Source organism: Anarrhichthys ocellatus, unplaced genomic scaffold (genome assembly GCF_004355925.1).
Source record: "Anarrhichthys ocellatus isolate YVR2014 unplaced genomic scaffold, GSC_Weel_1.0 scaffold8, whole genome shotgun sequence".
NCBI classification, from domain to species: domain Eukaryota; kingdom Metazoa; phylum Chordata; class Actinopteri; order Perciformes; family Anarhichadidae; genus Anarrhichthys; species Anarrhichthys ocellatus.
The window spans coordinates 3,374,500-3,396,273 of record NW_022280038.1 but is presented as its reverse complement, the minus strand read 5'-3'; the positions used below and the strand labels follow the sequence as shown (position 1 = coordinate 3,396,273).

General features: G+C 41.0%; 1 protein-coding gene across 1 annotated transcript in view; it reads right to left on the bottom strand.

Moving 5' to 3' along the window:
- hcn4 (hyperpolarization activated cyclic nucleotide-gated potassium channel 4) overlaps positions 1 to 21,774 on the bottom strand; it is a 63,260-nt gene that overhangs the window by 8,364 nt on the left and 33,122 nt on the right. The window contains exons 4-7 of the mRNA XM_031848484.1: positions 21,035 to 21,253; positions 11,263 to 11,409; positions 10,739 to 10,979; positions 1,636 to 1,800 (exon numbers count right to left, since the gene is read on the bottom strand). Of these exons, the coding sequence (XP_031704344.1) occupies positions 1,636 to 1,800; positions 10,739 to 10,979; positions 11,263 to 11,409; positions 21,035 to 21,253 (772 nt within the window). The remainder of the gene's footprint in view (positions 1 to 1,635; positions 1,801 to 10,738; positions 10,980 to 11,262; positions 11,410 to 21,034; positions 21,254 to 21,774) is intronic.

Below are 21,774 nucleotides of genomic sequence, written 5' to 3'. Positions count from 1 at the left end.
ACACGCAAACAGAAAATCAGACACATAAAGATGGACAGTTGAGAGAAAAAAATAAATAACAGGAGAATGTTAGAACCAGTTTGACATCTATTTTCTAACAATCCTTTCCAATAAAAGAAGCTGGCACAGTGATTCCGAGGTAACAGGGACAAAACATAAAGCAAACATTGTACCATAAGATGCCGGTTCAGCCTGTGATAGAATGTGAGCTGCACTGAGATAATAGGTCAAGCCATCTCTCTGGTGTCATGTTTTCTTTCCTGTTATGGGTTGTTAATATCAAAAAGAAGTATCTTAAAATCAAAGATAAACTTGAAATCGTATTTTTCTCAAATGATATAACTTCTATGGGATAGGCCACCTGATGACACACACAAAGCATATTAACAAAATTTTAAATTAAATATAAGAATGGACTTTTTCATAATATTTTTGCTCCTAGTTGCTTCCCTTCACTTTCCGCCTTACGACCACAAGTACTCTGAAGTCCCTGTGAGCTGAGCACAAGGTCAAAGAGACAAGTTGAAGTTGCATCACTATGACAGGCACACCAACTGCTGAGCCAACCTTACAGAGAAACGTGTGCAACTCTGACCGCAGAGTCCATTAGTCATTGTTGAATGGCCGCACTAGCGATGACAGGGTTAATTCATATGACTGCCATTTTCAATTTGGTGTGAACAAAAGGCTGTGAAATCCGAAGCTATTGTAAATGCAATTAGGCCCAGATCAATCTCTCCATTTTCTGGTATGGCTGATCGCAGATTAGAAGAGATGCTGCATTGAGGTATTATATCTACATCCAGCTCGGCCCTGTCATCATCTGACCCTTTATCGCCTGCACACTTCCAATCAGATTGTGAGCCCATCAAGACAGTAATTAATTTGTGGATCATCGCTGTGTAAGTTACGTAATACGTGAAGAAGGGTGTACATGAGCATCATGCCCAGGAGAAAGGACATACATAGGAGACAGAAACATCACTATCAGCCCACCACATCTTTTCAAAGCAGCCATTTTCTACAAAGAGAACCCCTAAAGCAGTTCCTCTATCTTCCATTCCAAACATAGCTGAGGATAAAACAGAGCATGCTGCAATGGCTGAGTGATGATACAGGCGTGCCTTTCATTGTGAATTTTTCATCTACTCAGGGCTGAGCCTGGGAACAGCGATGGATATGGAAAGAATACCAATTGTATGTGTAAGAGAAGTCACGCATTTCAATACCAGAGCTCTATCTGCATGTTTATATGCAGATGACTTTGGAAGTAATTTCTGTCATTGAGTATCAGTGTGGATTTTCTTTTCTTACAGCATGATGGGCCATGCTGAACATAAACACTCATGAGTAAATAAAAGGAAAAAGTGAACAGAGATGCATCCTCTCCTAACATAGTATAATGATATTGATACGCTTACTGGGTAAAACCAGATTAATCATAAGCTTTATTTGCAAATATCTAAAATGCAAATTAAGTGTTGGTAAGGTTTCCATTACAGCTAAGGACTGACACCAACTGAGGCATTCATGTCTTGATGAAAGTTTGCAAAATGCAGTCGATTGCATCTTGTTTACAGTAATGAAAAATCTTCAGGATTTCCCTCTGAAATTGTTTAAATTATATTTTCTTACCAATACGGTCCAGCCTGTCCAGGGCAACAGTCTCAAATGCCCTTCTCATCATAGGATACTCCTCCAGCACCTCATTGAAGTTGTCCACAGACAGAGAGTACAGGCGACAGTATGTGTCCGCTCGGACACTGGCTGTCCTTCTGCCCAGCGTCAGCAAACAAATCTCTGCAACAGAACATAGCAGACAAGAGATGGTAATGTAGAGTTAAACCCAGGGGCTCATATGTCTTTGACTTGAAATTTAAAACAGTTATACCAGTTATATATTTTTATTTTTCCCCAGCTGTTACTGTATGCTAAGTGACATTATCTAAGCAAAACGTGAACCCAAGACTGGTTTTATTTTATCTTTTAACATTAAAACCTACAACTTTTCTGTCATTGATCAGTCTGGAACTCACAGTAATGCCATATTCAGAGCTCAGGGGTCTGCCAGCCCTCATCTGCCATGCCCAGGAAAATAATGCTCCATTAAACAAGCTGCACGGCTGTAGAGCCCTGGCAAATACACAGTGTGTGTGGGTGCAAGTGTGTCTGTACTGTATGCAGATGAAGCATGTGCATGCATGCATGCACTAGTCAAGTGGGATGTGTTTCTGCGTCAGTGTTTGCACATACAGAAATGTTTGTGAAAGTGCTATATCTGTGTGAAAGCATGATGTCCGTGTTTTATTCATGAGAGCAAAGCAGTATGGGAGAGTAGGTCATGGTGAAATATAAAGGTTAGATATATTGTATATATACTTTACATACAACGTGTAAATGGATATACTTATATATATATATATGTTCCTATATATATATATATGTATGTATATATAACATTTTATATAATGTATCTGTGTATTTATATTTTTAGGGGTTAGGTGACTTTTATGTATGTGTGCCATGTGTTTGTATACATTCCCTAATGTATTTTCTCTTTAGCTTTCATCTCATCTTCTGCCCTCCCTTCCTGTGTTTGCTATCACACTCCCTCTTTCTCAGAAACCCATTTTCAGCTCATCTTCACACAAAAGCTCTCAATTCTCTCACAGAATGCACTTTCCCACCTTCCCCCCTGTAGCCTACATCAAATCCATTTTTTTAATAATTCTTCGTCCAAGTTATCTCCTGAAATGTCATGCATAGTTTGACTCTGCGCCATAACTGTATTTTTCTCCAGTGTTCCAGTCCCTTTTTGGGTATTGCACATCTATAGATCGTTGATGTTTGTGGGTTTTGTATTAACATTTCCCTGACGTGCAGCCACACACACACAAAAAGTAACCCTGTTTTTTTTTCCGTGCACGTTTCATATGTGGGTATGATGATATTGAGCTGTATGTGGGTGTGTCAATGAGTCTGGGTGTGTTAGAGGATTGTAACAACCATGGCAAATCATGACAGCTCCTCTCTCATCTCCTTTAATAAAGCAGTTCTCATATCAATATATTAACAAAACCTGAATCTGGACAGTGTATGCATGCTGAAGGCAAATGTTATGGAAGCATCACAGTCTTGGTTAAATATTATTATTAACTTCACAACTTAAAAGATGAGATGGTACATGAAACTTTTTTGTTCTACCACCTTTATGTTCCATGGGTTGACATCTATTGTTTCCTAAGGAAGTCAGAGTTCTGCTGATTTTTACTGCATAAAATAGGAAGCTGTGTGAAACACCAGGACATAACAACACTACACAGATATAACTAGTTTGGCGTCAACAAGAGAGTAGACATTTGAGTGGTTTGTTGTGGCCTTCTGCTGTTTATGCAAGATTTGATCAAAGTAGCCAATTGCAATTTGACAATGCACACCACTCACATTTGGAACTGCAGGTGGAAAACTTTCTGTAAATGATAGCTGCATCAGGCAGCTGCATAAGGAGATAATTAACTGAGAGGAAAAGCCTTTCAGTTAATTAGCCACAGCATGCTAGCTGTTGTCGATGACAGATGCTTGTAAGCACCAGATATTTAATCCTCCCTCTGCCTTCCTAGCATTACTGAATAATCTTAATTTTTTCAAAATCTGTGTAATTTGATGTGTACAGGTAGAAGAAAGTGAAAAGACAAGTAACATGAAATAAACAGAAAAGTTGGACCTCATGATACAGCTGAGAGAAATCTTAGAAAATATTCTCTATGGACAGAAAATAAAAACAACTATACCATAGAAAGCAATCTTAAACAACAGCCCTACAACACACATATTCCCTTTGTGACATATAGACCTGCACTTTGTGACTGCAAAAACATCTCTTAATATGATGAAAGTCAATAATCACCACCAATAAACATGGAATCTAAAATTGCTTTGGAGCAGAGTTACCACAAAACAATGTCAACACTATACAATTGACATTATGAAGCATTCACGACCCAGCGATTGTAATCGATTACATTCGATTTTACCGGACTCTGCATTTTTTCTGGTCACTGAGTGGTTATGATGATTTTTAATGATGCTTTAAAAAAACAAGACAGGTCAGTGGATAAAGGGAGAATGCATGATTTGACAGGGCAGAGAATGAGGAATATGTACTATGTAAGTGGCATAAAAACAACCTCGTGTACAGTGCATTACTGTTTATGCATGGACAGTATGTGTGAGACAGAGAGAGCATGGGTGAATGGACAATGGCCAAGTTAGAAAGAGAGCTGTGTGAATGTGAGAGAGTAAAAATACCACGCTCTCCTGTTTGTGCGTGTGTGTATACACTATGTGTTTACATGTGTGTGTGTGTATGTACTGCAAGTGTGTGTTAGCGGGACAGCCCTGGCTGTAGCTGTGCTGGGGTTCCATTTCCCACAGCACTGCGCCAGTAATCCTCTCTGGAGAGGAGCATCGCAGCTCTGTATTAAATCCTCTTGTCCCGTGGCCTTCTGGATGAAGCCCACACAGAAAAGATGAGGTAGTGAGCTGGAGTGGGCCCTCTGGCCTCATCTAACTGTCTTTGCAGAAAACAAGTGAAGCTGAGTGCTGAGCGGCTAAATGCATGCGGCTGCTCTGAAGCTCAATACTCTCCTGAATATCAAGACTTTTAAAATTAGGAGCTAAGAGAAAAAATGTACTGTCAAAGTATAAAATATATGGTTTCACACAAAATGCAATAAAAAAAAAAAAAGAATAGAAAAACTAAAATAACTAAAAATCTAACAACCAAATTTTTTTTTACAAATACATCATCTACTATTAATCTGAAAAATTCATTTCTGATTTTGAATTCTCTGAGTTTTTAAATTTCTCCGCAAAAATACATTTACCGTTTTTGTATGAAACCTATCATATTGTTTCTACTAATGTAATAGTAATGTGTACATGTCACAAAATGTGAAATGCTAAATATATAAACAATAATTTGTGATCATGCATAAATAGTGGAGAATACATATGAACCGATGAATTGTCAAATAATTTAAGGAGTTATTAAAAACTAAGCTTGTCATTATGGAATTTGTTTTTAAATTGAATTTAATAATAAAAAAAAAGTAATCCCAATCACATTTTTATTTCATGTCATTTTTCATGATAGTGGTTTATCACCGACCCTCAATTCAGCCAAATGCACTTCACGGTCGAGCTCAAACCGGCTTTCGCTGATGGTTCGTATATTTATGAATGCTCTATTCCCACTGCTTACTCACATCTCTTGTGACTCATCGCAATGCTGCCCAAATCCTGCATGAAATCATAGGACAGGCTTAGTTGATGTAGCTCTGCCTGTTTTCTCCTCAGACTGACTGCCGCCTCTACAATTATCCATTTCTGTGTGGTCCTTAAAAACAATGAGATGATTCATAATCAGCCCAAAATTGTGGGCTTTGTCAGCTCAAATTAGCAAAGCTATAATATCGTCATCACACAAGATAAATGATCGTCTCTGAATAAAATGTTATTGTACTCAATATTTAGTTAATTATAAAAACAGCATTTTGAAAAAATAATGAGTAAAAGTAGTGAAAGCAAAGATGCAGCTCTGAGAATAATCTTAAAGGTCTACTTGATAAATCCGCCTGTCTGTCCTGTCCCCTGTTTTGTTCTGCTGTGAGTTTATCTGGCCCAGCTGTTATTGTTCCCAAAACTGTGTTTGGCAAGTGTGTGAGTTACAGACACAAAAATGCCTTAGTTTCCAGGAGAAAAAATGCATTTATGCACTAGAAGATGCTACTTTTCCATAGCTATGATTCGTTTCATTTTCACGCTTAAGTGACAATGCATTCATCAAAATTGAATGACACCAATTAAAATTGGATGCTGCTCAGGGAAAGGAGGACTACGACGTCATGTGCTGTGACCTTAGTGAGAACACATTTGACTCGTCTTTTGTGGGATGTTGCAGTCCACGTGTCCTAGGCTCTTACTGGAAAGATGCTTCCCCTGAGTCCCTGTACCAGCTCTCAAAGTGGAGGGGGGGGGGGGGGAGAACCCAAGAAAAGAAGAACAGGGCACACACTTGTCTGCATTACTTTCTTTACCTTATGAGTACCGTATGCTCACAGCGTAAAGCCATGTCTGCATGTTGTACAGATAAATAGAGGGCAAACAAATATGCTCTCTATGAGTTCTTATTGGCTTTCTCCTGGCTACAACTGCGCTGGGAGCAGAAAGCTGAGCAAAATACAGTCAATAAAAACAGCTCTGTATGGAGGTAAATCTGGTGAAGCACTGAGATACTAACACCTACATTTTAATCTCTAAAAATCATTAATACCTCAGAGATAAGTCTTTAAAAAATACAAAGCATCAGTGAGTAAAGGGTTGAACTTATCAAACAGTTCATTTAGACAATGAACACACATGGTAAATGGAAGAAACTTGGCAAGGTAAAATGTAGGTATAAACCGTAAATTGGGATAAAGACATCACTGAAAAATGCAACTTCATAACACAAATCTCACTCAAACCAAAATCAGAGAGATCGTCTGAGTAAAACAAATTAGCGAGTATGTTTGTCTCATAATGTATTTTTAACATGTGTGTTTCTAGATCTACATTTAAATCTATGTGAGCTGAAGCAGATACAGACCACATGCAAACTATTGTGCGCCAATCTGAGTGAATGTAAATTGTGGCCTTTGAATGTGCTTTCAAATAAGTCTCAGTCTACATATACTGTATCTGCATGTGATATATGTGTGCATGGGTACCTGCCGTCCTCTCTGCTTATAAGTGTGCATGGCTGTATATTAACGAGTGTGAGCAGGACTGGTCTGTGATAAAGTATCTGTGTCCCGCAGCCTGGTCTGGCAAATCACACCTGGACTCTGAGTCCTACTGTCAGCTTCCATCTCCCTCCCCAACACTGCCCCCAGCCCCCAGAGCAGACGCTCTCTAACCTTTGAAACATCCGCAGTGGGCCGCCTGATTCTCCATGACATGCCATGCTCACTCCCTCACAACATTAGCATAGCTGCGCAACACCTTAGGTTTGGCCAGCACGCAGACAGTTCGTACATTTCTGGTGTTTTTCTGCACTGTGGCGGATGCTGAAGTCCCGTCACATCTCATTGTCTCTTTTTCACCCCCTGACCTGAGGCTGGTTATGTTGGTGAGGGACAAAAGACCCAATAAAACAGCATTCAAAGACCGGAAGATGTTTGTGTATAGATGCAAATCCACCAATCAACACATTTTTTGTTTAATAAGCCTAAAGTTACATGGGCACGCTGTACTTTTAAACAGAAATATAGTAATTACTGACATTATCAGAGAACACAGCTGATGATAGCAACACATATCCACTGTGGAAGCTCGTAAAGTAATTGCAACTGTGAGTATTGCTTGACCAGTAAATGAGCAATTTTTAAAACTACTGCTCTGCATTTAATTTTATTGTACCACACCTCTGTCTATCCAATAATACCATGCATACTTGTTTGTATTTGAATAATGATATTGTGTAATATCATATTCCCTCTTTCGCATTAAGCCCTTAGTGTTTGGATGATGTAGCCAAATGATGTCTCACAACATATTGTGTCGTATCACATCACACATTGTATGAAAACACAGTATTGTATCGTCTTTTCCTATCCAACCTGTCATATTATATAAGACTACTCTATATATCATCATATCCCCCATTCTGTCACTCACTCAACTGCTGCAGTGCCTCGATCTTCAGCTGATGGTGCTCCAGAACAAGAGGTGCAGGAGTGTTAACTGGGTTAAGGACCGGGAGGATTACCTGGGCCTTTGCTGCTGCCAGGCCCTCTCACTGACTCACTCAGTCAGAGGGTCAATTTGGCAGTTCTATAGCACAGCCATGTCTAAGCTCTGAGAGGCAAAAAAAAGCAACAAAAAAAGGTAAAAGTCAAGGGAGATGGGAGGAGTGTTAGCTCTCTGATCCAGGACTACAAATGAAAACAGCCCCATTCACAGAAAACCGGTCAGAGATCTGGTAAAGCCAAAAAGATGAAACAGGAGATTGCAAACTGTGCAGTCAATGTACTTCCCTCCTTTCTCCTTACTCCCACTCTGACTCAGTTTCACTTTCCTCTATAACCCCCGCTCACATGTCTGCTACAAGCCACTCTCACAGAGGCAAAGTGAGCCATCTTAGAGGTGCAATCAAAGGCAGCTTTTGATAAGCACCTCTGACTGGCATGTAGGGCCACTGGGTCACTGAGCTCTGCTTCAACTAAGAGAGAGGCATAGTGTGCACTGTGCACTGGCAACACATCAATTTCTGCAGGCAACAAAGGATGAACTATAACAAAACAATAACCTGCTCAGTCTGGGCACTGAGCGGGCAGCGGAGATAAGTGTTCCAATACTGAACTATAAGGAGAAAAAGAGGGAAGTGGAGGCAAGGGTGGAGGGTGCATGTTTTCTTTCTGAGCCCAGAGCAGCATCCAGAGAGCAGGCTTGGCAGCTATCCATGTGTCCCTTGGCGTTAGTACTGCAGTCACATTACATTTCCCCTCTCCATTGGATCGCTGTGTGCCCAGCCGACGCTCCCATCCAGTTCATGTCGTGTCAACTTCAGACTTTAGGCTCTCTGGCTCGAGCTAATCCAACAGCTAACAAACTGGAGCAGACTGCTGAGTATATAATTGTGTAAATAATTCAGGTCATTGGAATGAAAGAGTTACGGTACATGAGTTTGATGGGATGTTGATGAGCACATAGGCATGCCATTTGCCGTACTGTAAACTGGAGCCTGCTGACGCTGAGTGTCTTTGACAAAAAAAAAGAAAGCTCCTCGATGACTGATGTTGCTCCACATTCACATGCTCACTCATTCACATGCAGGATGGAGAGTCAAAGCCTATCAATCCATGTGAAGCAGGCCCCCTGTGTTGTGCACATAATATGAAAAATACTTACTTTTGACTTCCCGCTTGCTGATACTGAGACAAACTGAGATCCACATGTGCCACATTCTCCTGTGCTGATCCGCACCAATTCATTTTATGAATGACTAACTCGTGTTTGATAACAAACTCCCACTGGCTCTAGGCTTACCTCACTAGCCCTCCCCATTGTACGTCGGGGCCTTGGGCCTATAATGCGCAAGAGGGGGAAATAATTACTGATCCTGTTCTTAAGATTAAAGCGAGCAAACCAGTTTCTGTTCCAAAACCAGTGCATTTGCACTTTTGTGGGTTACACTCAACCTCCGGCTCTTCCGAGTGAAGCAGATGCGAAATTGTCTTAAAACTTGTATTCTCTCTACTGACCAGCATGGGGCGACCCCTCCCGTTGCAAGAAGGAGTCCGATTTTTTGGAATATCTATGAGAAAATAACCCAACTTCTATTGAGTTTATGGTCTCAATCGCTAGTTTTAAGTGTTCTTCAACACAGCATGATTGACCTTAAAGCTGAGTATGCTTCCTTGTGGGCTTACTGTGATTGACGGGTCACTGCCGCTACTAAAGCCGTGTACGGCGTCTCTACGTCACTCTTCTGCAATCTAAATATGGTAACCTCTGTTCATTGGTTGCGAAAAACATGGCGACGGCCGTAATTCAAGATGGTGAAGGCGAAATCGGCACACTCAAGGCTTCAAAACAGCAGTCCATAAAGCAATGGTTGATGTCACGATGACTACGTCCACTTCGTATACAGTCTGTGGTTACAGTACTCGTGTACTCAAGGAAAAAAAAAGGAAAATGTAGATGTATTCAATCTGATGCATTTGAGGTCTAGAGTACAGTCAGTTCAGCTTATTTGAGTGGCAAAATGTCCAAGCTGTCACACAAACTGTGCCATTACCACAAAGCTTGAGCTAGAAACAGGTATATGAGCTCTCTTTAAATCTGATTTCTGCCTTGCCGAGGAGGAACCCATTTGGACAACATTTTAGACAACATGGCCCCAGCTCGCTCAAGGTCCATGTTGTCTCAAATGTTGATTAGTTTTGGCATGTGTAAAGATAGATTGCCTGCCATCTTTTCATTATTTCTCTGGAACCCCCCTGGAGAGAGGGCATGGAGATGGACTTGAGCAGGCAGGGCCTAATTAAACTTCCACAGGCAGGTCATGTGCTGTTAAACGCTTTGCCACCATTTCTCATTACTTAGCAGCGTAGACTAAATTATACGCTGTCACTGGGCAAATTAATTGGTATTTGGTGAGGGCAGTATGGCAGCATTATCTCCTACATGTGTCATAGGCTCTGTGGGACCATGAGAGGGTGATGCATTATCTGACCCTGATTAAGAGCATAACACGAGTTAAGTACATAACAGCACTGGGTTATTGCACAAGTCGCATTCATACAGTATGTCATTTCACAGATTTCTGTCCCCTTTGACCGTTGAATGCATATTTCCCATTTTGTAATCCAGCAAGTACAGTCTTCTTAATTTGGGTTTGCCCTACATTAAAGAGACAGCTCATGATGTGAATTAAGGGAAACGTCCTGCATAAACCATGAAGCAGAATTTTAAGTGAGGTGACAAGCACTCTACAACATACCACTTCTTCCTCACGATGAGCTAATAACAGAGCCAGGACAGAATTTTCCAAATACCTTACAAATATAAATTTAAACCAAAGCCAACCTCTCAAGGTACCAAAGGAGAGCATTATTAATATTAAAACAGAGAAAGATGTGTGTGTATGTGACCTTTGCGTTTGTGATTCTGGTGCAGCGCCAGCTCGTCTTACCTCCAAAGTAGCAGCCATCTGACAGCTTGGTCTCTTTATTGTCTTTGGTTAGTACACCGACAACCCCGTGCTGTATGAAGTACATTTTTTTGCCGATGGTGCCCTCCCTGATGATATAATCCCCAGGCTGGAACACCTCAAACCTCAGCTTGGTGAGCATGGAGGTGACAAAGTTGGGGTCCGCGTTGGCAAACAGAGGCATGGATGCCACCAGCTTTCGACAGTTAAAGTTGACGATTTCCTTTGTGAGCACAAAGAGAAAGCAGTTAGCAAGAACAGCAGAAAAGAGCTGGCGCTTTACAAAGGGCATTGGCCTGTCACAACAAGAGAGGTATTAGGGTAACAACACAAAAACGTCAGCTGTGCCAACATTTTTTTTTTCTGAGCTCCTCTCAGTTTTACTCTTGTTGGGATTCGGCCACAAGAAAAAAAACTGAACTGAATAAGGGGAATGTTAAGCAGTACACAAGCTTTTGAATGCAGCACATGTGTAGAAGATCCCCAGACAGGAACTCTCATCCCACCTCTCGCAGCGGCTCGTTCAGCTCTCCCAGGATGCTGTCCTCATCGAACATCTTGCCCTGGTAACGATGCTCGTAGTAGTCGTGGATTCTCTGCCTCATATCTGCTGGCAGCTTGTGGAAGGACATGTACTGCTCCACCTGTTTGTACTGAAGGGTCACCGAGACACACAACAATTAGGTTACTCAAAACAAAAGGCCATAGTGCTGTAGCACAGATACACAGCCACAGGGAACAGCTGGCACCGAGGTCACACTCACAAGGAAATGGAGATTGATACATACATTGCAAGTTGTGCTCAACAAGACAGTGATTTTCCAGTCTTTGATCATGCCTCTTACAGTCAATACATTTTTATTAATATTTATATTGTGTTAAAAAGCATACAAATGTAGAAAATGACAATAGGCATGACAATCTGTAGGTGTTATAGTAACAAACAAAGCCCTCAGGCTCCTCAAAGACCACATACACCAAAACAATTAACAGTGCATTCACTGTATGATATACAGTGAAGAATGTATGTGTCTCCACCCTCCAGTCTTCATGTTCGTTGTTAAAAATGAAAGTATTAAAATGTGTTAGATGGCCTTTCATTATTTTACAGTACAGAAAGCAGAGATGCAGATCAATGTAGACTGAGAGCACCTCAGGAATAATACCAGGTAGAACCCTTAACCCTCAGTGAGAGAGAAGAGAGAAAAAAAAGAATAAGAACTTAACCATTCATAGGGCAATGCTGGAGGTGCTCTTTGATCACCATTTCCACAGTGCCAGTAGCCTTACCACTCAACGACATTGGCTGATCTCAGATGTCTCCCTCTTTGTTATTCCACTCTACTACCCTAGTCACCACTTTTCTTGTAGGAGATCATCAAAAGGCCATTCTTTTGGAAATATAGCACAGTGAATGAGGGCAACGGTCTCATGCAAGTCAGACTGTTTTTTGTGATAGCAGAAAAGCTGTCAGGGTTCCTGAAAATCAAGAGATGTGATTAGAGTTGGAAAGAAACACATATGAGGGTTAGATTCCACAGTTAGCACACTTTGGAACAACCCACTGACACCCTGCTGTGTTTGTAACACAATTGTTCTCTATTGTCACCCTTATTTTTGCCAAATTGTGATAGATTTCAGTTGTGTTTGACCTGTGCCTTTTGAGTCCCTCACACACAAAAGAAAACAGCCTGGAGTTAGTCTGTGCGTATAGATGACACAGCTCCCTCGTTGGTGACCAGTTTACTGTAAAGTGTTTTAATGCCCCAGCTTTTTATGATTTGTAATACCTTGTTAGGTATATTATGTGTATATGAAAACACATGCACACACAGCCTATAACAAGAAATGCTGGCGATAAAGCAGATTAGTTGAACAATCATATTGTATGTCCAACATAAAGAAATTACTCATCTGATATTACTAAAATATCTATTCACCTCGTCAAGTGAATGATTTAACAATATATATGTGCAGATGCCCGTGTAAAGTCAAATACTTGCAGAGGCAATAATAAGATGTGGAAAGGAACTTTTATATATCCAGTCTCATGTACGTATGTGGAGAGATGGATGGGGGTAAGGGTTTGAGTTTTTATCCACATAATCCCTTTGGCATAAAATTGAGCATTTACTGATCTGATGATGAAATAGAATCATCGCACAGAGAAGAACTTTCACTCCCCTACTACAAGAGACAGACAGCTCTAGAAAACAACCACAGACTCCAGTCCTATTGGCTGCAGAGTAGTGCAGCGAAGATGGCTTGTCTGCGTGGGACGCCAGGGTGAAGATGACAGGTGTAACCCACATTCTGCATCCTGTCAAATGTCTTAATGTCTCCTGCATTAGACATGCCCCAGCATGGCGCTCTGTTTCAAAGGCGTGGATTATCATCTCCTTCAGAACGTCTTTCCTTTTTTTTACATTCATAAAAAAAATAAAAAATAAACATTTATCCTCAGCTTTGCAGCATTTTACAATTTGATTCTCCCAGCATGAAAGGGCATTAGGCAAGTGAACAAATGCAAGATAATGTCTTGTTTTTTATATTGTGATGAGTGCAACTGCACTACACACAGTGGCTCAGTCAAAGGCATTTTATATTTACTTATCCCTGCTGAGTCTGAGAAGAGGAGGTGACAGGGAAGTAAAGACACCGACCGCGGTGGGACGGCGCTCTCCTGATGCTGCTATGGGCTGATAACACCCCCTGTGATGGCAAAATATCTTATTTCTGCACAGCTGCCATCACACTGACACGAGGAAGACCCTTGCTCTACTTGGCTAAATCGCATTATGGAGGTAACCATTCCAGCATCAGCCACCCTTCCTGCACTCTGAAAAACAAGGGGTTCTGGCTGCAGGGGGGCTGTTCAAAATGTAGGAGTAGCTGATGAGATCCACAGGATTGATTCTCTCTTCCTTTCCGTCTTGCTTTAGTTTGACATTTGGGATTATACGCTAAATGGTTCGATTAAAAGAGACATACCCCTTTCATATCTGTATAGTATCCACGAGCAGACTGTTAACTTACCAAAAGGGGAGACAGCTAGTCTGACTTTGTCCAAAGGTAACTAAATTAGCTTACAAGCACCTCCAAAACACAGTCAACAGAGACTCCACTTGCCGGGCAATAAGGGCAACCTCACGGTGATAACAAGACTAGAGGGCAGGACAAAGTTTTACAATGGTGGGCGTTGAGCCTGTTAGCTTCCAGTCTTGGCAATATTACAGAAGAAGCATACTCGGCCCACTGAGCTATACAGAATTGCATCTTCATGCTATTTCATTTCCCAAATCCTTTCTTGCCTTTTCTTAGTTTTGATCTCTCTCCACTTGGCCATTCTTTGGTTTCCCATTCATTTTCTTTTTCTTTCTGTCCCTCTACTCCTCTATCATGCTATTTATTTTTCCCCCAATTCCCTTTTCTCGCACTCAGCTCTCCAAACAGATGCAAATTTTTCCAAAATATATATAAATAATTCATTTCCCAACAGAGATGTCAGCCACTTAATTATAATTTCTAAACATTTATTTTTCTCCACTGTTCTGTCTCCTACTCTATAACCTTGTGTTGCATGGTCAAAAGGTTTGGGTCATACAATAAGGCTAACTGAAGTCTTTGATATTTGAACCCACAAATATATGCAGGAAAAAAGGACAACAGAGAAAAAATAACAAACCCCTTTATAGCGAATGCTCCACATGCTTTGTTTGTGTAGGAGGACAGCTTAGTCTTGCGCATGGGAATGCACATGAGAAGCCATTTATATATTGAAGTAAGTATCAAGCTAATGGGAGACAGGTGGTTTCATAAAATGACAGCCAGCACCTGTACGTATCATATCACAGACTGAAATGTCTAAACTATTGGATGCATTGCCATTAAATTGTATACAGAGATTCAAGGTGCCCAGAGGATGAAGCCTAATAACCCGGGTGATCGCCTGACTTTTCCTGTAAAGCCACTATGAGGTTCACATTTACTGTTTTTGGTGTCAATGTCTTCACAACTATTAGATTGATTGCAATGAAAAGGTTGGGACTAATCCTGATACTGAACCTAATTTTGTGTTCAGCGCTAAGTAGCAAATGTTAGCATGTAAATAAGAGAACTAAGAGAACATGATAAATGCTATAAATGCTTAACATCAGCATGTTAGCACTGTCATTGTGAGCACAGCAATTAGCTTAAATCACCTATGTGCCTAAGTATAGCCTCACAGAGCTGCTACTGGAGTATGGCTGTTGACTCTATTTCATTGCATAAAGTCTGCAATAAAAGCTTCTTCATTATGGCATAAATGCACTATATGCTCTTCTAGAGGCCTCAGAGCACATCTTGATTTTCCCTGGAAGATCACTAGAAAAAGCGCACGTGGGAATGGCCATACATAGCCAACATCAGCAATCCATATGTAGGCTAACGAAGACTGCCAAAACATAGGCAAGGAAGGAAGTACAGTATGTACCATGTATTGATTATTTAGTGCTGTATTATTTAGTGATGTAATTAGGCCAAAGTTAGTTAAGAGGGTGTTGCATCCCAGCCTAGTTAAGGATATTCCCTTGCTCTTCACAAACACCATGTTGCTACTGCATATCTAATGAAATGCTTGTTGAAATGTCTGTTGAAATGACAACCTTGACATGAATACTGCAGATACTGCAGAAAGCAAACATTTACCATGATATTGAATATAGAGAATACTGACATTGGTTGCATTATATTAGCTCTAGTGGCATGTCAACAGTCCTGGACCCAGCAGTGAAAGTTGTGTGGCAGACAGGGAGGAAAAGGGAATGTAACAGGGTTTAGATTATAATGTCATCAGTCAGGTCCAGACTAATGAGAACGTCTCTCACTGTAAGGCAGAATCAGACTTAAGCTCCTCAACATGTTGACAGCTGTATCCTTGGGATGATTGTATGGATAAAGCATGACTTAACCTCTACAAGGCCACACAAAGTTATTGCTATTGTTGGATGAAATACATCCTCTTTCAAACTGGGGTTCAAAATGAATAAACACAGACATGACTGAGTAAATAAATTAGCTTGAATAAGGAAAAACTAGCATTGCATGTTTTACTAGTTCCCTGCCAGCATTAATACATTTCTTCCACTCTTGGAAAGAAAGGTACAAATCTATAAGTGCAAATATAGTCCCCCTCTGATGACTATTTACTGTATTTCCAAAGGTCTTGATTGGGGGATTGAAGTGGGGGAACAAAAGATCTCTTGAGCCTCTTCACCCACAAATAATCAGCTTTGGGCCTCTTATTAACTATTCCCCAAAGAGCTGTGTTTAATTGCCATGTGTTAATTAGAGACTTAAAGGGGAGGGACTGCAGCACCCAATTGCCATTTCTTTTAAAGCCATTTGGGACTGGCATGCCACAACACGCGTCTCATAGTCCCTCCTGGGCATCCCTGATTTCATCTCTACCAACAACAAACAGAACATCACTCAGTTATCCCACGCTTAATATTATTAATAATATACTATTGAAAACCTAAGAGGAGAAATGCTCAAAGGGATCAGAGGGTTTCTATAAAGAAAGTAAGACTAAATGAATCACAAGTCACCTACAAATGAATGACATGATCTCTTTTGTTTGGTGTCCCTATCCCCATCTCTCTATGCATTTCCACTGTAGAGGGCCGTAGTGACAGATAAGCAGCGGCTTACAGAGAGCTGGAGTGGCAGGCATATCCTGTATGCACAGTCACATGTGCAGCCATCTTGTGCCCCCAATCTGGAGAGATGTAATTCTCTTTGTGTGATAATGGCTCTAAACATGTCTGAGACAAAAGGGAGGAATCCTTGGGGGAATTTGGCAGATGCTTAACCCATTCTAGCTCGCAATGTTTTAAACTAACTGCTCGCTGGTAGGGATGAGAGACCCCAATAGTTTATTGAATAATACTATTGTATTATAATGCTACAGGAGTCTGAACTACTATAACATACTAAAAAGTATTGTACAATTATGTATTACAGTGTAATTTTACCAGCGTAACATTCTTCTCCTGAAGTGACAGTTACATACCAAATTAATGTTGGTACACATAAATACTCAAGAATAAAGATTAAATCACTGCCGCAGCTCAAATCTGTTGTCATATAGAAATAGAATATATCAAATGCTTAAACAATTTGAAAAATAACCACTTATTACATTTTACATATTTATATAACAACAAATGCTTAATTCTTTAATGATGTATTCGCTGCTTTATCTGTCTATTGTCATTGTAAATTGAATATCTTTGGGTTTTGGACTGTTATTTGGACAAAACAATCAATGTTAAAGACGGGATATTTTACTTATTTTACCATTTCATAGATTCATATTTGATTTGAAAAATAATTAACAGAAAATTGATAATGAAAACCAGTGTCATAGCACCACTTGGTACAATTGAACTCAACTTAACTAGCAAAGAGTACAGACTTTAAAGAACGATACCACAGCGTGTACTTGAAAATGTAACTAAAATACTATGGCTAGAGCACTCAGCATCTCTAGCACATGGGAGACACTGAGTAGAAAAAGGAGTGCTTCAGAAAATCTAATACCATGTCCAGCTTCAGTCTGTCTCTATTCCATTCACATCTAATATGGACCCAACCTAACCCATGCAGTCAGATACATCTGCAACAAATTGAGTTGCAAACAGGTGGAAAATGCACCTACTTTAATATTCTGCACCAACAGTCCTGCGTTTACACACAGCAAAAGACGGGCATAGTGAAGATGAATCTAATAAAAAGCAATTTCTCATCTCACTGTGAGCCACATTTCAAACCCTTGTGTTTAGTGTGATTGTTGGAATCTCTATTTTGTGTAACAGTTAATAACAGGCTGCCTGATTCCTATTTAAGAGCTCATTTAAGTCTTCTGACAGCCCGGGCATTTATCACATGGTGCCACATTGTAATAGAATTCTATTCAGAAAAGATTATACCCAGGCTTTCTGATGATAATTTCCACCATCTTTGAGGGCAGAGCTTTTTTTTTCTCCCTACTTCCCTATTTCCCATCTGTACTCTTCTGAGATTCCTTAATAGACTGATTTTCTTCATGAAATTCCCCCAGAAGGTGGGTTACATTTAAATGTAGCCGTTTCCTGGACATTACCTCTGCATGCCAACTTCACGGCTGACATACAGATGATGCACATCTTATGTATCATGTGTGCGAGAGCTCCATGCTCTACTTTTTGCAGCTCATTTACAGCGTATAAATACAGAGCCGGTGTCAAATCAAACCAGTGTGAGGCACTTTAATGTGCCGATGGGTGGTGCTGCACGGCTCCACGTTGATCTGCTTTATGAGTTATTTTTAACAGAAGTCAGTATCTATCCTCCACACCACTATGAAAGTAATTTGCATTGTTGCCCATTGGCTGTTAACTGCTTGCAGGTCAAATGCCATTCACAAGGCAACTGTAATACAGTTCCATGGTAGCTAACGTTCATGTTTATCAATAGTGCCAACCACTTTTGAACTTTGTAATTACTGTGTAATAAGCACAACTATCGAATCACATGCCAGTGACTTATGGGGCTGCATAGCGTCTACATTGCAGATAAGTCACAATTCATGCTACTTCACAGAGTGGGGGTGTATGCAAATTATGCAGTTTTGTAATGTTGCTGACAGCGTCTTTGGAATATCAACATGGGCATATTTGGCTTTCCAACACAAAAACTCCAAACTGCAAACTACAGAGATCCATCTCAGCCTGCCAATGGAAAAGAGACCAGCATTAACATTCATATTTCACGGTCTGTAATCTGCCACATCAGCTATGCAAGTGTTGAGTCAGCAAGCCAAATAATTTACTGAAAATGTCTGAACACTGCGATGTTGTTCAGAAACAATCAAAGGCAGTGGGACCAAGATGAAAAATGCATTTTATGGAAGAGCTTTAGTTTAACATGCTTTTGAGATTTGAACATTTTTTCCTCTTAATTTTCATGACAAACAAAAACAATCACTTTTTGCAAACCCGTTTTATATAATGTGTTACAAATACACACTGCTTTTGATGAGAATTAAAGCCTCTCAGTGTCCTTGTACTGTACCCACTCTGAGACTGAGTTTGTGAGTTCAATAACAGCAATAATAATGCCCGACAAGAGATTAATATAAACAGATATACTATTATTTAAAGTACCCACCATGCATTATGCAAATATCTAACAATAAAAAAAAAGAAATCTTTGAAGAGTGTCTCTATTTGGTATTTCAAAGCAGATTCATGTTTTTTTATTATGCAGAGTGCCTTGATACATCATTCATTTCACCCAATACGTGGCATTCTTTTTAAAGTTGTGTACCTGGTATATGCTGCCGTGGATTTGTATCACTGTGTGTTATCATCATGTACTGTATCTTATTGTATTGTCATGGTAATCATATTACCATTCAGATATTGTGTATGGTTTTTGAATGGTCTATTAACATTAAGTCAACCTGCAACGTACAAATGCCCTTCCATCACATCTTAGGCTGCTTTAAGAGGTGGCTATTTGAGATGTTACACAGAGCCCCAGCATCTCAGTTTAACTAATGAGACAGTGTAAAATCACAGGTATGTATAATAACTTTGTGCACGGTGGCTGCTGTGTTGTTGGTGTCTGGCAGATTTCTCTCGGGGCTGAGTCCCAGCAGAGAGGAACAGCTGCTCCTGTCATGGCCGCCCAATGAAAACAGCCACCTGCCTTCTTAAAACTCCAGGGATTGACCAATGGATTGTCCACTTCTTGAGTGCACGGATTATGGTATTAGTCTGACACGGAAAAGCAGAGTGGAATCTCCGGGAAGCAGATCCCATTGTCACACAACCGATGCGATGGCCAATGACAAAAAGGTTTATGTCTTTGAAGGAACTAACCCTGATAAGCAGGGAGGAGGAGGGGCAACAGTATAGTAGAAATTACTACTATCCGGCTTCCACAGCCAGATGCGCACGTAGTGACATTGCACCCAGAGAGCGCCTTATCACTGAGGCATTTGGAAAGATAAATGAGAGAATTCGCACTCTTAAAAATTAATTGCAGTCTGCAGTAATAACCTTTTTGCAGGCAGGCACCGTGGGAAGCTGTGCGAGCACAGTGGAGCCTTTTTTAGCTCACTGGGGGATTCTTAAGGCACCTTAGGGGGTGATCCCAGAAACGGCTGCAAATGGCTTTGGTACCACATGCTGACTAGTGCTGAGACAGGCCAGCTGTTCAGTCTACTTGGCAGCAAGGCATCTCTAAAGCAGAGCAGCAGACGGTGGAGAGTGCTGAGCGGGGAGATGGTTTGCTCCCCTTTCATTAAACAGCTACTCAGATCAGCAGGATTAGTCATGTGTCACGTGTTTTACTTTTTGAATTTTTCCCCTTTTTAGCTGGTTAGAATCTGGTTGAAAACAAATCTCTTTGTTACTCACCCCAAGGTTAGTGAGGTGTTAATTTATCCTGTACCCTTTTTCTCCTTTTGAAGATGTAGTAACACACACCTATCATGTCAGCTAATCCGTTGCTCTGCTTGTCTGCCTGCAACTTTTTCTCTGCCCTCTTTCACTCCCACTCTCCCTTTTTCATTTGGGTGGGGTCTCTGGAGCCTCTGCCTCCATTCCCCAGAAGTCGTCCTCTCCCGTCTTCTCATCGCCACAGACAGTAGGCAATGTGGCAGCCTCACGGCTCAGCTCATTATCGCCCACACTGCGCAAACAGAGGGCACGGCACTGTGGAACACGACTTGGCCTTCACAACCAACTGTCAGGGGTTTTCCTTTCCCTGAACTGGGGAGGGTGGGGTTCTGGTCACTAAGAACCACTGCAAAAACCCGTCCAGGATAAAAAGTCCGGTTGCAGGAGCAAAGGAGGATGTGGACACCTTGCTCAGTATGCCCTAATAAAACCCTTTACACTGTAATGCTGCAATTTGCTTTTTTTGACCTTGGAGTAGACACGGCAGTTGTCTCATTTTTGTCTATGAGGGGGCTCTACAATGTCAGACTCTGAACACCCCTGGTTTAGAGGACTGATGATGTTTGTTTTCCCTTTTTGGAAGAGTGAGAATGGAACACCTAGATGTCTGTGTGGTTGCACAATCACCAAGGAAAATCAATATGGGGGTGAACTGCTGCATTGAAAGACAAAATGAAACAAAGCTTTAAGACAAGGACGATCCAACATCCTGCCTTGCCACCCACTGTCCTCTCTTCAAAATAAATCAAGGCAACACAGCTGTAAGCAACACGTCATCTTGACTCACCTTCTCCTGGTACTGCCGTCGAGATGAGTCCAGTGATTGGATTAGCGCGGTGGCGTGGCCCACAAACATGGCGTAGCAGGTAGCACCCACAATCATGCTGAGGATGGTCAGCCACACGTCTGTCATGCCCACCGGGGGGTACATGCCATACCCAATACACAGCATGTGGCTCATAGCTTTGAAAAGTGCGTAGGAGTACTGCTGTCCCCATGTGTCATTCTGTATGAAACAAGAGGAGATGAGGTGTGTTAGGGTGACAACACTTTATCTTTTCATCTTGCTCACTCTCTCTCTCTCTCACTCATAATGCTGTTGATGGCACATTAAAGGTCAATGAGCACCCTGACAGCTCACACACATACACGCACACATTCAATTACTTAAGACAAAACTAATGGCAGACGTCCACTTCAGACTTCCTTGGTTCAATACAGAGCAGCTGGCAGGGTAAAACGTACTTTTCAATCTGCAAACATTTAGAGCAAGCCGCAGACATTTGGGCAAAAGCCTAAAACAGAGCCCCGAGAATGGGGGGATGGAGCGTGAGACACTAGAGGTTTGCATGACAGAAAGTAGGTCAGCTATTTAAAAAAATAAATGTGATTTCTCTTCGAGTTTTCTCATTTGTAGATAAATTGCCCCTTTTCCTTTAGATCCCGGTAGTAGTTTATGGCAAATCAATATCAACTCTCTCCTGGGGGTGACATGTTCAAATTGCTTTCAAACTCATTTCCACAGCG